The sequence below is a fragment of the Podarcis vaucheri genome, assembly GCF_965113315.1.
Source record: "Podarcis vaucheri genome assembly, chromosome: 1".
Lineage (NCBI taxonomy): Eukaryota > Metazoa > Chordata > Lepidosauria > Squamata > Lacertidae > Podarcis > Podarcis vaucheri.
Window position 1 is genome coordinate 90,237,821 of NC_138759.1, and position 21,165 is coordinate 90,258,985.

Here is a 21,165-nt window from a genome sequence, read left to right on the forward strand (position 1 = left end):
TTCATTCTCACTTGCCCTCTTGGTTTGCTCCCCCTCCCCCAGGCACGCACCCAGTGGCGTAGCGTGGGGGGTGCAGGGGGGGCCGGCCGCACCGGGGGCAACATCTGGGGGTTAGGGTTAGGGGGCGCAAATCCACGGGTTAGGGGGCGCAAATTACTTGCCTTGCCCCGGGTGCTGACAACCCACGCTACGCCACTGCACGCACCCCATGATTTTCATTGAGTAAAGGTTGAGTACCTATTGTAAATTTGCTGTTCAGGGATTCACAGGGTTATCTCCCTTTATTATAGCACAACAACCCTGTGAGATCCTGCCCCTCGTTGTCAAGGCCATCACACCCAAACTCAAAGTGGCCCTCTCTTCGCGAGCTCTTTGGAGAGGAAAGCCAAGATACAAACTGCTGCCGGAAGAAAGCTGCACCTGTTGAATTGTTGCCTGTCACGCAACCGTCAAGCGCAAAGGAAGCCTTGCCATACCCCTCAAATATTTTATTTGGGGGGCGGCAAAGGGATCTCATCCTCTAGAAGTTGGGGTGCTTATATGATTTTTTTTACTCCGAAGGAAGTCTGTGGTCTCCGTCGAGGCAGGCAGGGCAGAACGCGTCACCGTCTGTGTCTGTGTGTGTGTGTGTGTGTGTGTGTGAGAGAGAGAGAGAGAGAGAGAGAGAGAGAGAGAGAATGTGTAAGAGAGAAAAAGGGACTGTGAGTGTGTGAGAAAGAGAAAGAATGTATGGGAGTGAGTGAGAGAGAGAGAGAGAGAGAGAGAGAGAGAGAGAGAATGTGTGTGTGTAAGAGAGAGAGAGAACGTTTGAGTGTGTCTGTGTGTGAGAGAGAGAGAGGGGGGGTGGAGCAGAGCAGAGCCCAGCTCCCTCCCTGAGCGCGCCTGCCTTTAGGACCCAGCGGCGCCGGCGCGCCCGCCCCTCTCTCGCCCCGCAGCACCTGCCCGGCCGGCGGGCGCTCTCTGGCAAGCTGGCTGGCTCGCTCACTCCGCGAAGCGCTGCCGCCACGATGGTGCAGTTGCTGTTGCAGCCGCGCGCCGGGCGCTGCTCCTTGTGGCTGGGCTTGGGGCTGGCGCTGTGGGCGTCCCTGCCGGCGGCCCGCGTGGCGCTGCCCGAGGTGCTGTTCATGTGCTCGCCGTGCACCGCCGAGCGCCTGGCCGCTTGCGCGCCGTCGCCGCCCGTCTCGTCGGGATCCGAGGGCGACGCGTGCCCGGAGCTGGTGCGGGAGCCCGGCTGCGGCTGCTGCCGGGTGTGCGCCCGCCTCGAGGGGGAGCCGTGCGGGGTCTACACGCCGCGCTGCGCCTCGGGGCTCCGCTGCTACCCGCGTCCCGGCGCCGAGCTGCCCCTGCAGGCGCTAGTGCAGGGCCAGGGCACCTGCGCCCGACGGAGCGACGCCGCCGAGTACGGCGCCGCCAGCGCCGAGCACCGAGCGACCGGTGAGTGGACGGGGCGCCGGTTCCGCGCGGGGGACTTGGGGGGCAACTAGGGCGTCAAATGAACTCCCGCCCTCTGAGCATGTGCAGTGTGCTCCCCCTCTCTCCAGTTCATTGTAGAGATCTATTTTATTGCTGCTATCTCCCACCTTTCCCCCCGAAGAGCTCAGGGCGGCGCGCACGGCTCTCCCCCTCCCCATTTAGTCCCCCCAACAACCCTTTGGGGTAGGTTAGGCAGAAGGGCGGAGACTGGCCCCAGATCACCCTTCATTTGAGCTGAGTGGGGAGTCAAGCCGTATTCCTACCTGACACTCTAACCACTAGGCTTGAAAAGACGTCGGGCTTACTTCGAACAAGGGGTGTCCGAGGTATTGTTATGAATCGACCTAATAACAATCTATTTAAGTGAGTGCTTTTGTCATCTCTGAGGATCCCGTGTGGGAAATTGGCTGCCGAGGGTAAACTAGCTGTTGGGGCAGCAAACAGAAGAATCTGGTGTAAAAGGATATCAGGAGTCAAGAGCTGAAGTAGTGAGCAGAGGCATTATTGTGCAGGGATGGGAAGGGAGGAAGGCATGGGTAGCAATGGGTGAACACAAACATTGGGGAATTTGATGTGGGGTGAGTGGGAGAGGAAGGCCTCATGCATAAGGATCTTGAGGTGGGTCACAGGTAGTTTGGGTAAATTTGACAGGTGTGGGGCTGGATCTGAGGAACAGACTTCCTATTGCATGCAAAATTAAAAGAGCCAATGTGCGGTATGTATTATGCAAAAATGAAGATACAGCAATAGAGTTCTGAACTATTAGTATCTTCATATTGATGTAACATTTTAATATGTGACTGTGTTTTTGTAACTGTTTAAGATGTACATTGTTGCTTCGGTGTTTCATACACCACTTGGAAACATTTTTAACACATATAAACTAAATAATCCACTCTGCCCTGTCAAGACTGTAAGTGAGATGCCTTCTATTTAACTACAGTACTTTCCTGTGTGAAAAGTTGCATGCAATAAGCAAGTGTGCTCACAAAAGGCTTCGTCAAACTTTCCAACAAAGCACGCTGGCTTTTTAAAGGCAGGATAGTGGGGAGAGAGCAGCAGCAGCAACATTCAAAAATATGGTCCATCACAATTCTGCCTGTTGGTTCTGTGGCACAAAGATTCTCAAGAGCTACTTTACAGTCTTAAATTGCAGCCCTGGCCGCTGTGAGTGCACAGATATTACTCGGCTGTGTCTTGCAGAGTAATATGTGAAGTGTGAATGAAAATTATATATCTTTTTCCATGCAGTGGACATGTGTTTAAGAGCTGTCCTCCTGTGGCACCCTGACTCATGTCCTTGGGAATGTTTAAGAACATGATTTGCCATTTAGATGTTTGTGATGTACCTGTGGCAGACATATGAAGCAGCCGGAGGCAACACTGCCTGAGTTTAACTTTCTTTGGTCATCTACTATTAACTTCCCTTGTCTAAGCAGCTAAAGCTATAGACCAGGAAAGGGAAACCACTCCACCAACTACAGTCAGCATGACCAATGGTTAGAGAAGATGGGAGTTCCTCAACTGGAGGGAAAAAGGCTCCCCCTTTCTTCTATAGAATGAAATCCAATGTTTAGCCATTCTCAGAGTAGACCCACTGAAATCAGTGGAATAACTTAAGTCCACGGGTTTCAATGGGTCTACTTCTGAGTATGACTGAGTTGGATATCACCCATTATGTCCTGGGGGGGCCCTGCAATAATAATAATAATAATAATAATAATAATAATAATAATAATTCTGGGCGGCTCCCAATCAGTGTTAAAAACAGTACAGCGTTACATATTAAAAACCTCCCTGAACAGGGCTGCCTTAAGATGTCTTCTGAATGTCAGGTAATTATTTATCTCTTTGACATCTGATTGACAATTGATTGCTTATCAATTGATTGCTTATCAGTTGATTGTGGTAGCTCCTACCCCTTGGCATAAGCAGCTAGTTGCAATGACATTTTAACTCACACTGACCAAGGTAGAGAATGAAGGGTTGCATGTGTGGGTCTGTATCTCTCATATTATGGTTTGAGGTGGGAAGAAACTCTCTTAAAAACCAGTGTGTAAAATATAGGTATAAACACACAGCTTCTGTCTGACATAGGCCATCTTCACCTACAATAAGTACTTTGTCGTAATCTGTTTCCATAATGAGTTGTTGACTGTATAATTATCTCAGACGTTTCTGAATATATGTGTGTGGACTCACTTAACTTTTCGCACACATACAGTACACTCACAAGCCTTCCTGTTGGAAAAGTAAACTTTAAATTCAGCAGGACTCACTGAGGGTAAATTATCATAGCTGAGTGCTAGGGGATCTGACTTGTGTTTAGAAGTTCTCAGGTTGAATCCCTGGTGTCTCAAAGTAGAGCTGCCAGAAACCCAGGAGAGCCTCTGCAAGCCAGAGTGGACAGTATTGAATTAGATGGATGAACCAATGGTCTTACTCGGGAACACAGGAAGCTCCCTTATGCTATGTACTTAGGATTGCAGCATGAAACAAAATGAAACTTTTCTACCTGGGCCCTGCGATTTTGGATTGGACTACTTTTCAGCTATAATAAATGGTTCACCTTAACACTTTGTTTCATTGGTGTTGCTCGAATCAGCTTCTTAAATCCTTTTGTAGCAGTTTCCCTGATAACACTTTCAAAAAGCACACTGACAGCTTTCTCCATGCACCTCAATATTGTCTTGAGAGATGGTAGATGGAAATGCAGAACATAATAGTGTAATGATAAAAGTGAGGAACTCTGATATTTAAAACCAGAGAGGTCTAGGAAAGCAGCAAAACAAGCTCAAACCATTGAATCATAGAAAGCAGGACTCCCATCAGATAGGCTAAGATTGTAGTGAGTTTTTGGAAATGGTTTTAATCTTCATTTAATTAAGTTAACTTTTCAACCGGAAAAAAAAACTTCACATAATGTTGTTTGTTCACTATTGCATTCCAATACAAAAAAAAATGAGTGTGTGATGGGAGGTTTTCCATGATAAACAGAGATGGCTAACTGGGGCAATTGGTCTTTGCTGAATTCAAGTGTGGAGAGAGGAGGGGATAGCTTAAGATCATTCTCAGGAGCGCATGTGAAATTATTCTGAAACGTACTCTGGCATGTTCTCATCTGTCAAAGAGCTGATTAAAAAATATATATTTCTGTTTTACGTGCAAATCCCACGGACTGCATTTATTTGCACAGAGCAGGTTGGGGTAGAAAAACCCTTCTCTTGACTGGGGATTGGAATGCAAAACTTGTATGCAATTCCTAAATTAAGGGGTTGGCAACTTTTATTTTGTCCCTGATGAGAGTCAGGAAGGTTGCCCAAGTGAAACAAGGAATAAGACTGAGAATTCTCCTGCTGTGGGCTTCGGTATTGTTTAATCTTCCACTGAGGTCTGGGCTGCCAATCCAGAAAAGGCTGTAGGCAGAAAGAAATACAAATAATCCACAGCAAGAAACGGATGCTGTTGCTGATTGCAAAAAAGGCTGTGGGTATTCTGGGGAATGTTGGAATGAAAATATCAAGTCTGTGCAAATCAAACTGACAGGCCAAATAGAGCTGTACCCTTTTGGGGTCCAGTTTTATAAAGTCTTAAACCTTCACTTCTCCCCATGAAGTTACTCAGTGCCAATTAGATTGACTGAGGTAGTGTCTTGATGCTATTTTGAGTGGATTTCCTTCCTCACTTCTGCTAACAAGCAACTGCATTCCATCCATTGCAGGCATGGGTAGATGCAACCAAGAGTCGCTGCCAACTGTTTTCAGTACAGTGGTACCTCGGGTTACAGACGCTTCGGGTTACAGACTCTGCTAACCCAGAAATAGTACCTCGGGTTAAGAACTTTGCTTCAGGATGAGAACAGAAATCACCCTGCGGCGGCAGTGGGAGGCCCCATTAGCTAAAGTGGTACCTCAAGTTAAGAACAGTTTCAGGTTAAGAATGGACCTCCAGAACAAATTAAGTTCTTAACCCGAGTTACCACTGTATAGCCTTCCAAATTCTATGTGTAATGAGTCCATGGGTTCATTCTAAGCTCCTGAATGATAAATATCCATTTGGCAATTGACCCCAGACCTCAAAGGACTGTCTGTAACTCTCATCCTTACTGACATAAACACATCTTGCTGAATGAGGACCCGGCAATATTTTATTTGAAGTTTCAGAGGCTAAAGGCTGCTGACTGATTATTATGTTAACTCATCAATGTAGGAGAATAGTCATTTCTGAAAATAGACTAAAATATGTTGTGATAACCAGGATACATGCACCTGGTTCCTGGAGAGAGCAACCAGGAACCAGGAGGAACCAGGAACTGAGGAGGCTGTGTAGCCTGGGAAGAGCTGCAAGGGCTAGACCTTTACTGGGCAGAGGGGGCCACATTTGTCCAAGATATAAGCGTGTGATTATCCTCAATTAGCCTTGAGGATTCATGTGTGCAGTTGGGGGTTAGATCATTTTCATTTCCTCCCCCACAACAAACACTCTGTGAGTTGAGTGGGATTGAGAGACTTCAGAGAAGTGTGACTAGCCCAAGGTCACCCAGCAGCTGCATATGGAGGAGCGGAGACGTGAACCTGGTTCCCCAGATTACGAGTCTACTACTCTTAACCAGTGCACCACACTGGCTACCTTTATGCAATGACCATTTTTGGTATCTTCAAACAATAATGATAGGTTTGGCTACCATAGTCTCTATAGCAATAGCAAAGGTGAATGCTACCTGGGAGTTAGCCCCAGTGAACTTGAAGAACCCTGAGTCACCTTTGTGGCTGTGGAAGGGACTAACTTTGCAATCCACAGCCAACTCCTCTTGTACTTTCAACAGACTAGCGAAAAATGAAGATGTTGCTTATTTATGTATTCATAATGTTTCTGTACCACCCATTAACGGGTGTTCTCTGGGTGATTCACAAAAGTTAAAGCCATGATGTACAGAATTGGAACATAGACATAGAACTGAGAAACAGCAGAAAGTCAATGGGCAGTGTCTAAACCCTTGCCAAAGGATGAATGAGTAGGGATAGGATGAGAAAAGAAGTTTAGCTCTGTTGGTGGAAAGAAACCCAACCAGGTGGTCAGTCTGTCCGTCCTAGAGGTCCCTAGTCTGTCCATGGGAAGTGTCATGGTCTAATCTGGGGTGTCTTTTGGGTGGTCTTGAAACTCCTTGATCAAAAGCTGCCTTGTTTCCTTGTCAGTGCCCTGGCTCAGGATTCTTAACTACAACATCCTGAAGCTGGTGTAGTTAATTTTTCTCTCAGTGGACATTTTTTTTTAAAAAAAAAAAACTGCCTGCAAGGGGGAGGGAATAAAAAGTGCCCCCCCACTTCTTCCTTGGCCAGAGCAGGTCAACAGAGCTTTGGAAGTCATAGAATCATAGAATTGGAATAGACCACAAGGGCCATCGAGCCCAACCCCCTGCCAAGTGATTTATGATTTAAAAGTGATTTATGTTTCACCGCTTAAATCTCCATCTCACTTAGGATTGCTCTGCAAGGCAACTGGGTGAGAACTAAAGTTAATGCAGTTTACACAAGCCAGTTCCCACAAAAGATCATCAGCGAGCATAATGTTGAAAATAAGGAATGTGCACATCAGCAGGGGAGCACTTCAGGGATCCTGAACTCTTCAGTTATTAGCCGTTGATATTGGATGCTACAGAAATGGGCTCTATAAACCTATTTGACAGAATTTCTCAAGGTTTGAATAAAAGGATTGTATGTGGCAATTTTATTGTAACCCCCCAATCCCCAACCCCACACTTCCTTCCATTTGTTGCGGAAGTATTCTTGTTAGCCCCCCCCCCTTTCCTGTTCTCTCACCTTGTTAACTTGATTGATCATCTTCTGTTCCTCCCTCAAGCACCTTCTTAGTGTGCTTTTACACATCTGATGTAATAAACTGTTGCTGCAGATGTTCCAGAGGCAATAAATCAGCTAGTCCCCAAGAGATCATAGGACCATCACCTCCTAATGCACAGTATTTCTGTGGAGTGGATTGGGTGATACAGCTTTTCGTTTGTAGGGTGTTTTTGAGTTGCCGTTCTGCCTCTGCTTTCAGTGTTTCCCAAGTTATGGAGCACTGCTAACCGGTCAAGATCCTGGCAGTATTTTATTGCTATTGGAGCTGTCACTGAAATTGCCGCTATCACAGCCTGTTTTGCACTTTTCCAGGAGTAGCACTGGTGCAACAGAATTTTGGAGTGGTGGGAAGACCTAAAACCATTTCTGATAATTCCACAGAGACTATCCTTAGAAAGACAATTCAGATGCTCCTTGATTTTGCAAAGGCAGAAAGAATTACAATGCTGGTTATTTAAAACTACTAGCACAGCTAATAAATATCAAGCAAGCAACTAACTGAAATAAACAGAGGTTTTTGATTCATGTGGCGGTCTTTCTGTGTGGGTGCTATATAACTGTGGACTTTGGGAAAATGTTTTGCAAGACTTTAAACTTTTTTCTTGCCTTTTAGCAGATGTTCTGCTCTCCCCTTGTTTCAAACATGCCTTTCTTCCTTTTCTTCTAGATTGGAGGTGGGTGTTAACTGAACCTGCTATTGCCAAAGGAGGCTGTTGGAGCTTCAGGACTGTGGAAAACCTTAAGCAGTTTGATGGGGCTTGAGTACAGACTAACTATTTGGGATGTGTTTGTGAGGAGTGTGAGATACAGAATGCATTTAAAATTAAATAAAATAAAATTCTGTAATAATAAAACCTGCCAATCTGTGCTAGCACAGAGTTTGGAACAGCTATATCAGTTTTCCTTGCCAGACCTAGAACATGACTTAAGTCAGGGATGGGGAATCTGTCGTTGGACTCCTATAATTCCTGCTGATAGACCATTCAGGCTAGGGTTGATAGGAGTCTGAAGGCCAGCAATATTGTGAGGACCGCAGGTTAGCCACCCCTGCTGTAAGTGATGGTCCAAAGTTACCCAGTGTTTCCATGACTATGCTGGAATTTGTTTTTATTTATTTTTTTAATATGATATTTATTGAAATTTTTTTAGAATTACAAAAGAAAACAAAGCAGAAAAAGAAAAAGAAGAAACAAGAAAAAACAAACCACATCAAACAATACAAGTTCAAAAAACAAAAATACACCACAAACACTCAAAAACAAATCCATCATTTTCAAATCCTCAACTGTCATTACCTTCTTTCTTTGACCTCCTCCTCCTCCCTTTTTTTGTATCCTGGTTATTAATTGTCGCAGCAAATCCTTTCCATATTTCATAATATTCTGTCATTACATTACCTTAATCTATTTTAATCTTATCTTACTATAAAAAACCTTAAAGCTTAAAACTTAAGTCTTATTTTTACCACCTTCTCATAACCATAATATACTTACATAATTCTTTAAACATTTTTGCTAAAGCCAAGTAATTTCGTTCCAACATTTTTCTAACATTCATCAATTTTATAAGACAATCCTAGTAATAAAAAGAAAATAAAAACAATCCAATCTTCATCCAACGTCCCTTCCTCCTGGTCCCAGGTTTTGTCAGTCCTTTTTATCCCATCAATCTAGCGCGTTAATCTGGCAATCTTGTATCCGAGGCCCTTAAGTCTCTTCCATGTCCCTTCCACGGCTCTTCTTCATATTTATAGCTGTATTTTCCTTTGTCTCCTGCTCCTTTCACTCGTGGGAACTCCAGCTTAACAATGTTTTTGACCCTTCTCGACAAATCAGCCCCTTTTCCATAGTCCACACTAAACTCCATATGGTATTTAAGAACATGTTTCAAAGTCCCTCCAAAATTAAGAGTCCCCACAACCCCAATCATCTCACGGCCCATTGCCAGACTTGAAAAGTCCAAACATCCCTGCATAGGGGGTCTATCCAACCCCCCATTTCCAAACCAGGCCAAACTTTATCTTTCCAAATCTGGCTTTTTCCAAGTTCATTTGTCAAATCCAAAAGCTCATGATCCTGCTGGGCCACAGCTCCCTCCATCTCTGGCGCCCCAGATTCAGCAACATCCTCTTCCATCATCTGTTCTGTCAGGGCATACTCCTGATTTAATTCCTGGGTGGGCTCCATATAATTTCCCACTGCCTGTTCAAAATTTCTGAGCGCATCAGTCATCAAGTCCGTCTTCTCATGTAGCTGTTCCAGTAGGGCATTGGTTTTACAGAGAGCACACAACAGAGCTTCTGAATACATTGTCCTGCAAGGTCAGAGTACAAGTACAAGTACAGGGCAATATTGCATAGTATGTGGATTTAAGTAATACAAAGTAAATAAGAGGAAATAGAAATGCAAAGAAGATAGGAAATGTAATTAGAAAGCCATCTAGGGGGAAGGGAGGAAGGAGTGGACTCGAAAGAGTCAGAATATATGTGAGGATAAGAAATGTCGATGTTCTTTTTATTGAAATGGAAAACTAATAAATATTAAGGGGGGGGGGATACAAGTACAGGGCAATAAAAAACAGCCACTTCCTGATAGTTTGTCTCAAGCATCTGGTCACTAGAGATATAGCTGATTATGGATGTTGCATTTATCTGTCATAGCTATTGCACCTATCTCATCCTTCCATGAGTTTGTTTAATCCCAAGCAATATTATAGCACAAGATGCTTAGGATCTATGGCATCTTATTGATTAGTTATTGCTGTCCTAAGCAATGGGTTCTGCACTTTTGAAATGATCTGATTTGAGCAATTTGAGACCTTAAAAAAATTATTAAAGATTTTCTTGGTTTATAAAAGTACATGTGTTGTCTCTTTTTTCAGGTTGTATTTTCTACAGATCAGTTATATTTCTTTTGAGACATTATTGTTATACACAGTATAAGGTTGGGGAAGGAGAGGGGGGTGGGATGGTCAAACTTATATTCTTTTACTTAGTGTATGTGTAGAGTTTAGCTCTCCTGTGGTATGAAGAGGAGTTAAGAAGACTTGTGACCTTGCCTGGAATTTAGCCTTTGGCCTGATGCAACATTAGTTCAGTACAGACGGTTTTACAAGTTCTGCTAATGGAGATTTCAGTAATTGCAGTGCCCTGATCCATGGGGTTCATGTTACACGAGCATGTTTGGGCTAGGAGGAGGCACAGGATCATCCTCTTTGAAACGAGAAAGACTTTTCAGGCATGAGAGAAAATCTGAAAAGCAAAGTGCCTTTTTTAAAAATAGAATTTGAAATTGATGCCGAAATGTGACACTAGAAAAACATAGATAGAATAGATGTTGCTTCATTTTATAATGCCCTGCTCAGATTTAACACACGTGGTGGCACTTCGCAGAGACCAGTACTTTGATACCTAGCAGTACAGTTGCAAAAGGTTTGGATGTTTTTCCTGGACCTAAACATGGAGTACAGAGAGAGAAGTTTTGTGCCTGTTGTGGGGTTCTTCATCTTGTCTTGACAATACTTATTTACCTTTAACCTTTCTATTCTTGTTATGCATCTTTGTTTTCCCTATCTAGTGCAGTTTTATAATCCACAAGAAACATAATTCTTTGTTCCCAGAAGCTTTCGCTTGAACCGGATCAATGCTGATGTGTGTGCCTGTTTGGTTTTGGAGGTTTCCATTCATACAAAATCTCTACATTGCAGAAATTTTGTGATTTTTTTAATAAACATTTTCTTAGAATCTAACAATATGTCTGAACCACCCATTCTAGCTAGAGACAGGTTTTCATTATTAATGACCTTGCCTTTATATGAATGACTCATTCAGTTGGCTATTGAACAACAATTATATATGTCACAGCTAAAAATTGGCCGCTGTTTCTTTAATGCTAAAAGAACTAAGCTGGTAGTGTTGATGTGTGTACTGTTGGTCAGTCATTTTGCAGATAAAGACTTTTAAGAATAAAAGTAGAAAATACTCTGCAAGGATACTCTCTTTTATGCCAACAAGGGTCCGAGAACCAGGCTGAGGAGACAAAGGAAGTCAGGACCCTTGTTTTTTTCAAACACTGATAGGTTATGGGCCCAGAGTTCCTGAGCATATGCAGAGTACAAAACAACTGACAGCATCTCAGTAGGGAGCTGGTGAGTCCTGGTGGTGTATGGAGCCAGTGGCTGTGCGTTGGAGCAGTTGGTGGCAAGCTGTAACTGCCTGCAGTGACGCTGGAGTGGCTAGTATCTGAGGATCAGGAAAGCTCTCAGCGTCAGCTACTAGAACAGTTTGAACTGCTAGAGGACCACAGTAGGTGACTCACAGAGCAGCTACACCGGTTGCAGAGCCAGGCGGGACCTGACGGTTGACAGAGGTGGCAGCTAGAAGCCAGTGAGTGCCAGCCAGGAAAGTCCGGTCGGACTCTAAAGAGAGAGTCAGGAGAGATTGCTGGAAGCCCCACTGAAGGAGCTCAGCAAGCACCAGCAGAGATGTCAGATTTCCAGTCTTCCCAAGTTGTAAATATTGGGGGAGGCATTTATTTATTTATTTATTTATTTATTACTTCTCTCAGAAAGCAACTAGCTGAGTTGGTTGATAAGAATGCAGCAGTTACTAAGGAGAGATGGACTATGGGACTGTGTTGAGATTGAGGTTTTCATAACAGACTCTGCAGAGAAAAGACAGTTGAATGAAAGGGCTCGTGCCCAAATTATGCTGTGTTTGAGTAACTCTCAGTTATTGCATGTAGCAAATGCCAGCACAGCGTTTGAGTGCTGGAATTTATTAAGGGCAATGCATGTCAGAGAAACTGCTGGAACCATAATTTCTCTGACCAGAAGGCTGTTCAGGACAGTTATGAAAGAAGGTGAGAGTTTGGCAACTCATTGTGCTGGTCCCGGGGGGGGGGGAGGTACTAATACCGTAGCCGAAGTTCAGTCCAGAGTCACTAGCAGGGTAGACGATCACTAGATGAGATGCGAGGTTCGAAACAGGGAGCCGGGCGAGGAAGCAGGAACGCTGGTAGGGCAGCAGCAGGAAGCCAGGCAGGTAACAGGAACACTGGTAGAGCAGAAGCAGGGAGCCAGGCGGGGAACAGGAACACTGGTGGGTCAGCAGCGGGCAGCCGGGCGAGGAACAGGAACACCGGAGAGTCAGGAGCAGGAAGCTGGGCGAGGAACAGGAACACCGGAGAGTCAGGAGCAGGAAGCCAGGCGAGGAACAGGCACACTGGGAGTGCAGATCTAGGTCTGGGTAAAGCAGGTACTCCACAACGACGTTGCTCCCGCAACCTGGGACCGGGCTGCCTGACCTTTATCTTCTTCTAAGGCCGGGGGCGGTCCCGGCCCCCAGGAGCCCCGCCTCTCCTGGCCTTAAGGCGAGCACTCCTCCTGGGAGAGACCAGTTCCCTTCGCCTCTCTGCCCTAAGCCTCTGCAGTTCAGGAGAGGCCGAAGGGTTACTGGGCCCCGGGGGTGGCTCACCTGTAGCCACTGAGTCCTCCAGCACCTCTGGGGCCAGAATGGTCTCACCTGGTGCCTGCCCCTGGCACAGGTGCAGGCTCCTCAGCATCTAGGCCTTGCCCCAGTTCAGCCGGCCCTGGAGGCGGGGACTCCTGTGCCGGCTGGGATTCCTCCGGTTCACTCTCAGACTCGTAATCCCAGGCCATCACACTCATCTTCAAATGCTCTTTCTTCAACTACAGCAGAGAGGTAAGCGTTATGATGAGAATGACCAAACATACATTATCTTTTCAAGTTTGCCTGAAAGCTGGTTGCCCATGATTAACAGCATGGAGAGTATGCGTCCCCAAGATCTGACCCTTGAGTATGTGGTTGGAAGATTGACCAAAGAAGCAGAAAGAAGGTCAGATAGACAGGCTAAACTCCAAGAGTGGAGGAGTTACAGCCGAGGGGGCCAGCAGCAGAACCTGCCAATGGAGCAATGCCAAGATTTGGACTTGGCCATGACAGTGAGGAGATACTATAGATGCAACCAACCCGGGCATCTCCAGCGTCAATACAGGGCAAGACTTCCAGGAGACGACGTGGAGCAGAGACAGCAATCAACACAGAAACGTAAGCAGAAGGGGTTCTCTTCAAGGAAGAAGAACACTCGTTCTGCTCAGCTTGTGTCTGCATTTTCTCGAGAGGAGAGGAACCTTGAGGAACGTGGTTGCTGAACTCTGGCAGCATCAGGATTATCTGCAACAGTCGGGAGGACTTTAAGACCCTGGAGAAGCCAGTCGAAGGAAAAGACTCGAACTGTCTTGCTGATGGTCCTAGAAGCAAGATTGATGGCCACGGAACATGTTTCCTGCAGTGCTTGAACACTAGTCTACCAGAGACTCTGTTTGTCAGCAGTTTGGACTATTGTTTACTGTCTGTTTGATTAATGCAGGGTATAGTGTTAAGTTCATGTAGGATGGTTGTCTGATAAAGAATGGAACACAGGTATGTGGCCATGCAAAGTTGGGAAATGGGTTATGTTTAATGCAGGACAAGTCTGTTAAACAGCCCAGGTGGTTCAGGAGAATTTGCCGGTTCATAAGGGGTGTGTACATGAACTACATAGAAAACTGGGTCATGCAAATTTTCATGTGCTTTCAGAGATGCCAAAGGTATGCAAGTAAATAGCTATAACTGTTTCCTAGATTGCAATGTATGTAAAATGGCCAAATCTAAGATGAAGCCTGTGGCTTCTAAAAGTGACAGAGTATCTAAAGAGGTTTTAGAACTTGTCCATTGTGACGTGATAGGCCCCTTTCCCCAGAAGACTGAAGGGGCGCCAGATATGCTTTTCTGGTAATAGATGATAAATCATGTCTTAGTTGGTTGTTTTTGTTAAAGCAGAAATCAGAGTGTTTCCCCACATTCAGAGAATGGGTTGCCCAAGCCGAAAAGCTCTTCACTCGCCCCGTTTAATGCTTTCCATTGCTGCTGTAAGACAATTAGCAGTGCACCATTTTGATGTTGATGCTGAATATCTGCATGCAAATTTAGGCCATGAAGTGTTAATGAGACAACCTCCTGGGTTTGAAGAGGGGAATGGTGCAGTTTGGCTTTTGAAAAAGGCTGTCTATGGTCTCAAACGAAGTGGAAGGTGTTGGAACCAGTGTTTGAATGAAGCCCTTGTAAAACTTGGTTTTAAAAGGAGTGTGGCTGATCCATGCCTGTACACCAAGGGAACAGGCAACAAATATCTAATGCTCTTAGTCTTTGTTGATGATTTGCTTGTAGCAAGGAGTTCCATGGATGAGATCCAGAAGCTCACAAGTCAGCTGGAAAAGAGGTTTAAGCTTAAAGCCTTAGGGCCTGTAAGCAATTACTTGGGAGTAGACGTAAGGTGGGAAGCTGATGGAAGCTTCCTATTGAGCCAGAAGGAGAAAATTATTCATTTGATAAAGCAGTTTGGCATGGAAAACTGCAAGCCAGTGCAGACTCCCATGACACCAGATTTCCCAAAGACACTGTGTGATGATGAATTTGATCAGCCTGAGTTGTATCACTCAAAAAAAGGATCACTTGTATTTAAGCTAGTGGTCAAGGCAAGACATTGCATGTGCTACAAATGTTCTGAGCCAATGTGTATCTAAACCCAGTACTGCTGATTGGTGTGCTTTGAAAAGGCTTATCAGACATCTAAAGGGGACATTAAATGTATGTTTGAAGATATCTAGTACACAAGATGAAAAACTAGAAGTATTTGTTGATGCGGACTGGGGAAGCTGTGTAGTTACCAGAAAATCTGCAAGTGGAATGGTTATGATGTTTGCCAATTCCATAATTGGATGGAGGTCAAAGAAACAAGGATTTGTTGTGACCTCATCCTGTGAGGCAGAATATGGGATATGATGACAAAACTGGGTTTATGTATATAGTGTAAGTATGTTTTGTTTCTGTTGGGGTTTTTTGCATTTAAGAAACAGAAGGGGTGTCACGGCTAAAAATTGGCCGCTGTTTCTTTAATGCTAAAAGAACTAAGTCAGCATGAGTCAGCGGCCTACAATGACTCATGCAAGCTTTCACCTAATTGTTCCTGTATATATAGAGTGGTCAATGTTAGTGTTGTGGTGTGGGTTGGTTGCTTGGTTAGAGAAAGTTGGTAGTGTTGATGTGTGTACAGTTGGTCGGTCGTCTTGCAGACAAAGACTTTGAAGAATAAAAGCAGAAAATACTCTGCAAGGACACGCTCCTCGTGGACTGTTTTATGCCAACAAGGTCCGAGGACCAAGCTGAGGAGACAAAGGAAGTCAGGACCTTTCCTTTTTTCTAACATCTTGCACATATGTAAAGGTGTTACAAAGGCCCCTTTCCGTAGGGTAGCACTAATGTCCTCCTGGGTATGCCGTCTTGAATTTCCATCAACTTTGAGGGAGCCAGGCTCTAGTCTGATCACTAAAAATGTCATCCATTGAGATTTCAGATAAAAGAGAGATTCCTGCAGCATTTACCCAATGACATGACATACTCACCCAGTTCTAATTATATCCTTGAGTTTGCAGCAGTCTCTCACAATTGCATACAAGTTTGTTCCTGTGCTGATGCATTTCTGAACTCATTGGCAGTTCAGTTAAGCTTCCTTTATAGAATTGTGCCTATAAGCAGAAACATTTTAATATTGGGAAAGTTGGGGCAAATGTCTCTCTCTTTTTCTCTCTCTGAAAAAAATCTTACATTGAACTGAGCTCTGGCATCGAAAGACAGTTCCAGTCATCTGTCCTGTGACTGAATCTTGGTGGTCCTTTTTAAAGAATTCAAACAATATGCAGTGGTACCTCAGTTTAAGAACAGTCCAGTTTAAGAATGATTTGGTTTACAAACTCCGCAAAACTGGAAATAGTGTCTTGGTTTGAGAACTTGAATCTGAATGGTAGAAGGGCACTGGCGGTGTGAGGCCTCATTAGGGAAAGTGCACCTCGGTCTAAGAACGGTTTTGGTTTAAGAATGGACTTCTGGAACGGATTAAGTTTGTAAACCGAGGTACCACTGTACCTGCATATATAACTTGTGGTGATAGCTCTGCGCACAACTTTTGCCTTAAGGCTCACAAATTATGACATAAAGACTGTTTTCCATCTTACACTGTTGCTGCTTGATATAAATAACTGGTTCTACCAACACCACAGAGCAAGATTTGAATATACTGATTCCCAAGTAATGTGAGCTTGTAGAGCTTAGATAGATAGATAGATAGATAGATAGATAGATAGATAGATAGACAGACAGACAGACAGACAGACAGACAGACAAGCAGATAGTGCTTCATTTCTGGCATAGGTAGCCCACGTGTGTGGGGGGGGGGCAGCATGACCATTTTATCCCAGCCACATCCACCTGCCTTGCACCTGTTGACTGATGCAGACTAAGTAATGTTGTGGTTGTTATGGAATAATCAGTGCCAAATGTCATCCCCACTTTCTGTAGGAATCTTCCTTTGCATGTGCTACTTGATTCAAGCTGCTCCTGCAAAGGAAGAAACTGCACTCCTGATTTCTCTTCTGAAGTTATTTCACCTGCCCCCCCCCCCCCCGGCCAAAAGAGCTCAGGATCCTGCCTGCTAGCCAGATCCTGTTTCCCCGCCTCTGAGCTATCTTGGTGCAATCTATCTCAGAGCTCAAGCGAGTGAAGAAGGAAAGTGACTTTGCATTTATGGAACACATGACAAGCCTCCCACATGCCCCCTCCTCCTGAAAGGATGTGCTCACACCTTACTCCGTGTAGCTGGCTTTCCGCAGTTCCCCTCCATCTGGTGCTTTTCTATTCAGAGTCTGGCACAGGGCCACTGAAAAACAAAAAAGGCAACCCATAGCAACAGAAAAGTAATGTATAAAAAGACTTCTTTAACAACACCCCCAAATTGTTATTGTAAAATCAGGCAATCTAGACTACTGTAACTTCTTCCCACCTTTGGTTTCCATTAAGGCATGTGGGAACAGGAAATGGGAGATCCCTAGCACATGCCTTATCAAAGTGGTTTCAGAATAATGTTAGACCATTGAGATTGCGAGCAGAGTCCTACTGGGTCAAGCCAAGGCCACATGTAACCCAGCATCCTGGGTTGGGTAGAATACAGAAGGTCCCAGCTCCAGTTCCCATCATCTCCAAGTGAGACTGGGAATATCCCATGCTGGAAACCTTCAGGTGTTGTTGCCACTCTGTCAACAACGGTGAGCCAGATGGGCCAATGGTCTGATCCTGCAGAAGACACTATCTATGTTTCTGTGTTGTCCTGGGGCCTATCAAAAGCCAAATGCAGGAGCTGAGCACAACAGTGCTGAATCAGTAAGCATTACTGCAGAATTGGATTGAGCTACCAGAACTGAATGGTAGGGACGCGGGTGGCGCTGTGGGTTAAAGCCTCAGCGCCTAGGGCTTGCCGATCGAAAGGTCGGCGGTTCGAATCCCCGCGGCGGGGTGCGCTCCCGCTGCTCGGTCCCAGCGCCTGCCAACCTAGCAGTTCGAAAGCACCCCCGGGGGCAAGTAGATAAATAGGTACCGCTTACCAGCGGGAAGGTAAACGGCGTTCCGTGTGCGGCTCTGGCTCGCCAGAGCAGCGTTGTCACGCTGGCCACGTGACCCGGAAGTGTCTCCGGACAGCGCTGGCCCCCGGCCTATAGATGTGAGATGGGCGCACAAACCCCAGAGTCTGTCAAGACTGGCCCGTTCGGGCAGGGGTACCTTTACCTTTACCTTTACCTTTACCTTTACCAGAACTGAATAACAGATTTCAAGCTTGTGGGGTGACCAGAATCCTAAGAACCAATTCCAATAATTTTGCAGACCTAGAGATACAGTCATACCTTGGTTCTCGAACGTTTTGGCTCCCAAACACTGAAAACCTGGAAGTACGGTACGTGTCCTGGTTTTCAAACGTTCTTTGGAAGCCGAATGTCCAACGAGGCTTCTGTGGCTTCCGACTGAGTGCAGGAAGCTCTTGCAGCCAATCGGAAGCTACACCTTGGTTTTTGAACGGTTCCGGGAGTCAAACAGACTCCCAGAACAGATTAAGTTTGACAACCAAGGTACCACTGTAATGTCAACACTTCTTCCTGGTAGGAATCTTGATGCAACATGACAAGAGTGTGATTTGGTTGGGACCCCATGCAATATCAAAGTGTGAGCCAGCCCAATATTATTTTTTTATTTTGTATACCGCCTTATACTCATGCGTCTATACCCGCAATAGGGTTTTCTTATCCTTTAGCACATAGTGACGGACTGGCATAAATAAATGCCTTCAACTCCAATTCTGATATTAAAGAGTGGTGTCAACTAAAGAACACTTTGGGTGGACCTTTTTAGACTTGCCTGACCTTGTTGAGACTAGATCTTGGTGTCAAGATCAACAGAAATCCAGCTTAATTTCTCTAGCTGTTCTTGTTGTTAGTCACGTACATGAGCTGACCTTGTGCATGTCTCTGTACTAACAAATCACATGAAGGTGAATTTGTGGCTGAATTCTCCATGTAGTAGGCGTGCCTGTGTTGCAAAGACACACCCACTACAATAAGACCTCCTTCGTAAGAGGATTGTGGAATTGGCTGCACCATTATAACTATGAAGCTGCTTTCTACTGAGGGTGGCTGCAGAAGAAGAAGGGGGAGAGAATCGAAGCACAATGCCTATTCACAGAGGCCAAGCCACAATTTCAATAGCAATTGCATCTGAATCGGACTAAAGTTGCACAGTCCGGAGACCGCAGCATGTCCTCATATAGGGTTAGTAAATGGCAAGGGTCTCTCAGAGAAAAGTATTTCTAGTGATCATAATTTGGGGCAGGGGGCAGAATTATCCCTGATTATGGCAAGACATCATCTGGAATGTTATCCCACGCCATATAACGTGATCCAGTTTCCACCCAGCAGAATTTTGGCCAACCTGAGGAGCTAATAGTTATTCATTCTTCATTGGTCAACTTCACACAGTGTGGCTCTCACTCATCCACTAGAACAGAGGGAGGCAGAAGCAGCTCTACTACTTACAGAACTATAGAATTAAGCACCACACATTTTCTCTACTGTCTGTAGAACTACAGACTTGTGGACTTATCTCTTCCCCCCCCCCCCACGAAAGAGAGCGAAGTACCAGTGGGCCAGTTAATTCCCTCAATGGGTGATGCACAGTATGTCTAGATTCTGGGTCAAACCCTGCTATCCAAAGAGTATGGTGAGTCTACCTTTGGCAAATAGTCTAGTTTATAGTATGGTATTTGTTTGTTTGTTTGCGTGTGTATCATAAGAGAGGCAACCCAATCCCACTTGTGTGCTTACTTGCTAGTAAGCCAGTGGGACTTGCTCCTAAGAAACAGTGTTTAGGATTGCAAGTCCAGTGAAAATAATTTCTTTTAACAGAACAGTAATATTTTAAACTAAATTCTTTTGGGTTTAGGGAACAGAGAGAAGCCCTGATGATTTCCCTGACTTGCCTGGACTTCCCTGACTCGTGCTTGTTTCCATTATGCATTTTGCATTCCCATTTTGCATTTTTATATTGTGAATAGCCCTGTGATCTTCAGATGAAAGACAGTATACAAATTTAATCAACCAATCAATCAATTAATTAATTATAATGGTGATGGTGATGATAACAACAACCAAGTGATGCGCATCCAGTTAAATTTATCGGGAAATTGTTTACGCCTTAGACCACAGAACTCATTTTAACCACTGTAATCTATGTTGGGCTGTTTCTTTAATTAAAAAGGAAAATGAGTCTTTTCTCACTTGCTTTCCCTCAGCCCTCCCTTTCCAGACAACATAAAACTACAAGCCCTTTACAATTTACCACTCCTGTTGCATCCTGGGGGATCTCTCTCCAGATGTTCCTGACCGTGGTTGCAGGCATGCTAAAAAAAGAAAAGAAGCTGCCCTCCCATAAACCTTTAATTGATCCTTTTATTCTCCCAACACATGTTGGAACAGGACTTTGAAAGAGTTTAGTCAGTACTGCATGACTGCCCATCCTGCGGGAAGATACAATCGGTGAAGCTCTTAGCTTATATGTGCTTAATTTATAGCAAAGGTGAGAGCGGCTTCACCTACCCTTCGGGCAACATCTTGCCTTGATGTCGACGAGCGAGCTGAGTGTCTTCCTTGTGAATCTGCAGCTCAGAGCCATGATTCAGTGTAAAGTTATGTCTCTAATAAAAGAGAGGGCTGTTTTGTTTTGTTTTATCTTGGAGGTGCAATTACTTTAGAGGCTGATGGGGGTGAGAAACAGCCCATGGGTAATAGCGTATATCTGTTACTGTGGAGTACTTCTGCACCTAGGAGGGAATTATGCCAGGTTCAGTCCATGTAGGTCTTGGACTGTCCCAGGCCTGAAATGCTGAAGATCTGTTGTCAGTCTGTGTAGACAATACTGCGTTTGATTGGCTAATGGTCTGCCTCTGTATAAGATGGTGTTCTGTGTTCTTTGAACAGCTTGGGCAATTTCCCTGCACAGGGCATTGAGCCGAGGGGGACTAATAATAATAATAATAATACATATATTTATATGGGTACCTACTCAAAGTGAGGGGGAACACAATAAATTGTGCCCTTCCTCAGGGTGCCATATTACCAAAGTCCACCCCTGCTGACAGTAACCGCATTAAGTGACTTATCTGATTTAACTTTCATAATTTTATGGCCCATTGTGGGTTTCCAAATCTTTTCAGTTGTTGAAACTTTTGAATTATCAGCTCCAAGGGGTGGGGGGGTGTTTAAACTGGGAGATTTCTCCCTCCCCTCCAGAGCAACAGCTTGTCTTTGAGCAGCAAAAATGTTCCAGCTGACTTTGAAAACAGCGCAGGGGTAAAGAGAGAGAAAGAGGGTAAATGTTTAACTTTCATTTCTTCAGTAA

General features: G+C 44.8%; 1 protein-coding gene across 2 annotated transcripts in view; it reads left to right on the forward strand.

Moving 5' to 3' along the window:
* Positions 1-976: 976 nt before the first annotated feature.
* Positions 977-21,165, forward strand: part of IGFBP2 (insulin like growth factor binding protein 2) — a 65,404-nt gene continuing 45,215 nt past the window's right edge. The window contains exon 1 of one of the 2 annotated variants that reach the window (XM_082238615.1): positions 977-1,434. In XM_082238615.1, the coding sequence (XP_082094741.1) occupies positions 1,008-1,434 (427 nt within the window). In that variant the 5' untranslated portion in view covers positions 977-1,007. The remainder of the gene's footprint in view (positions 1,435-21,165) is intronic. The other variant, XM_082238616.1, reaches the window with a different exon arrangement.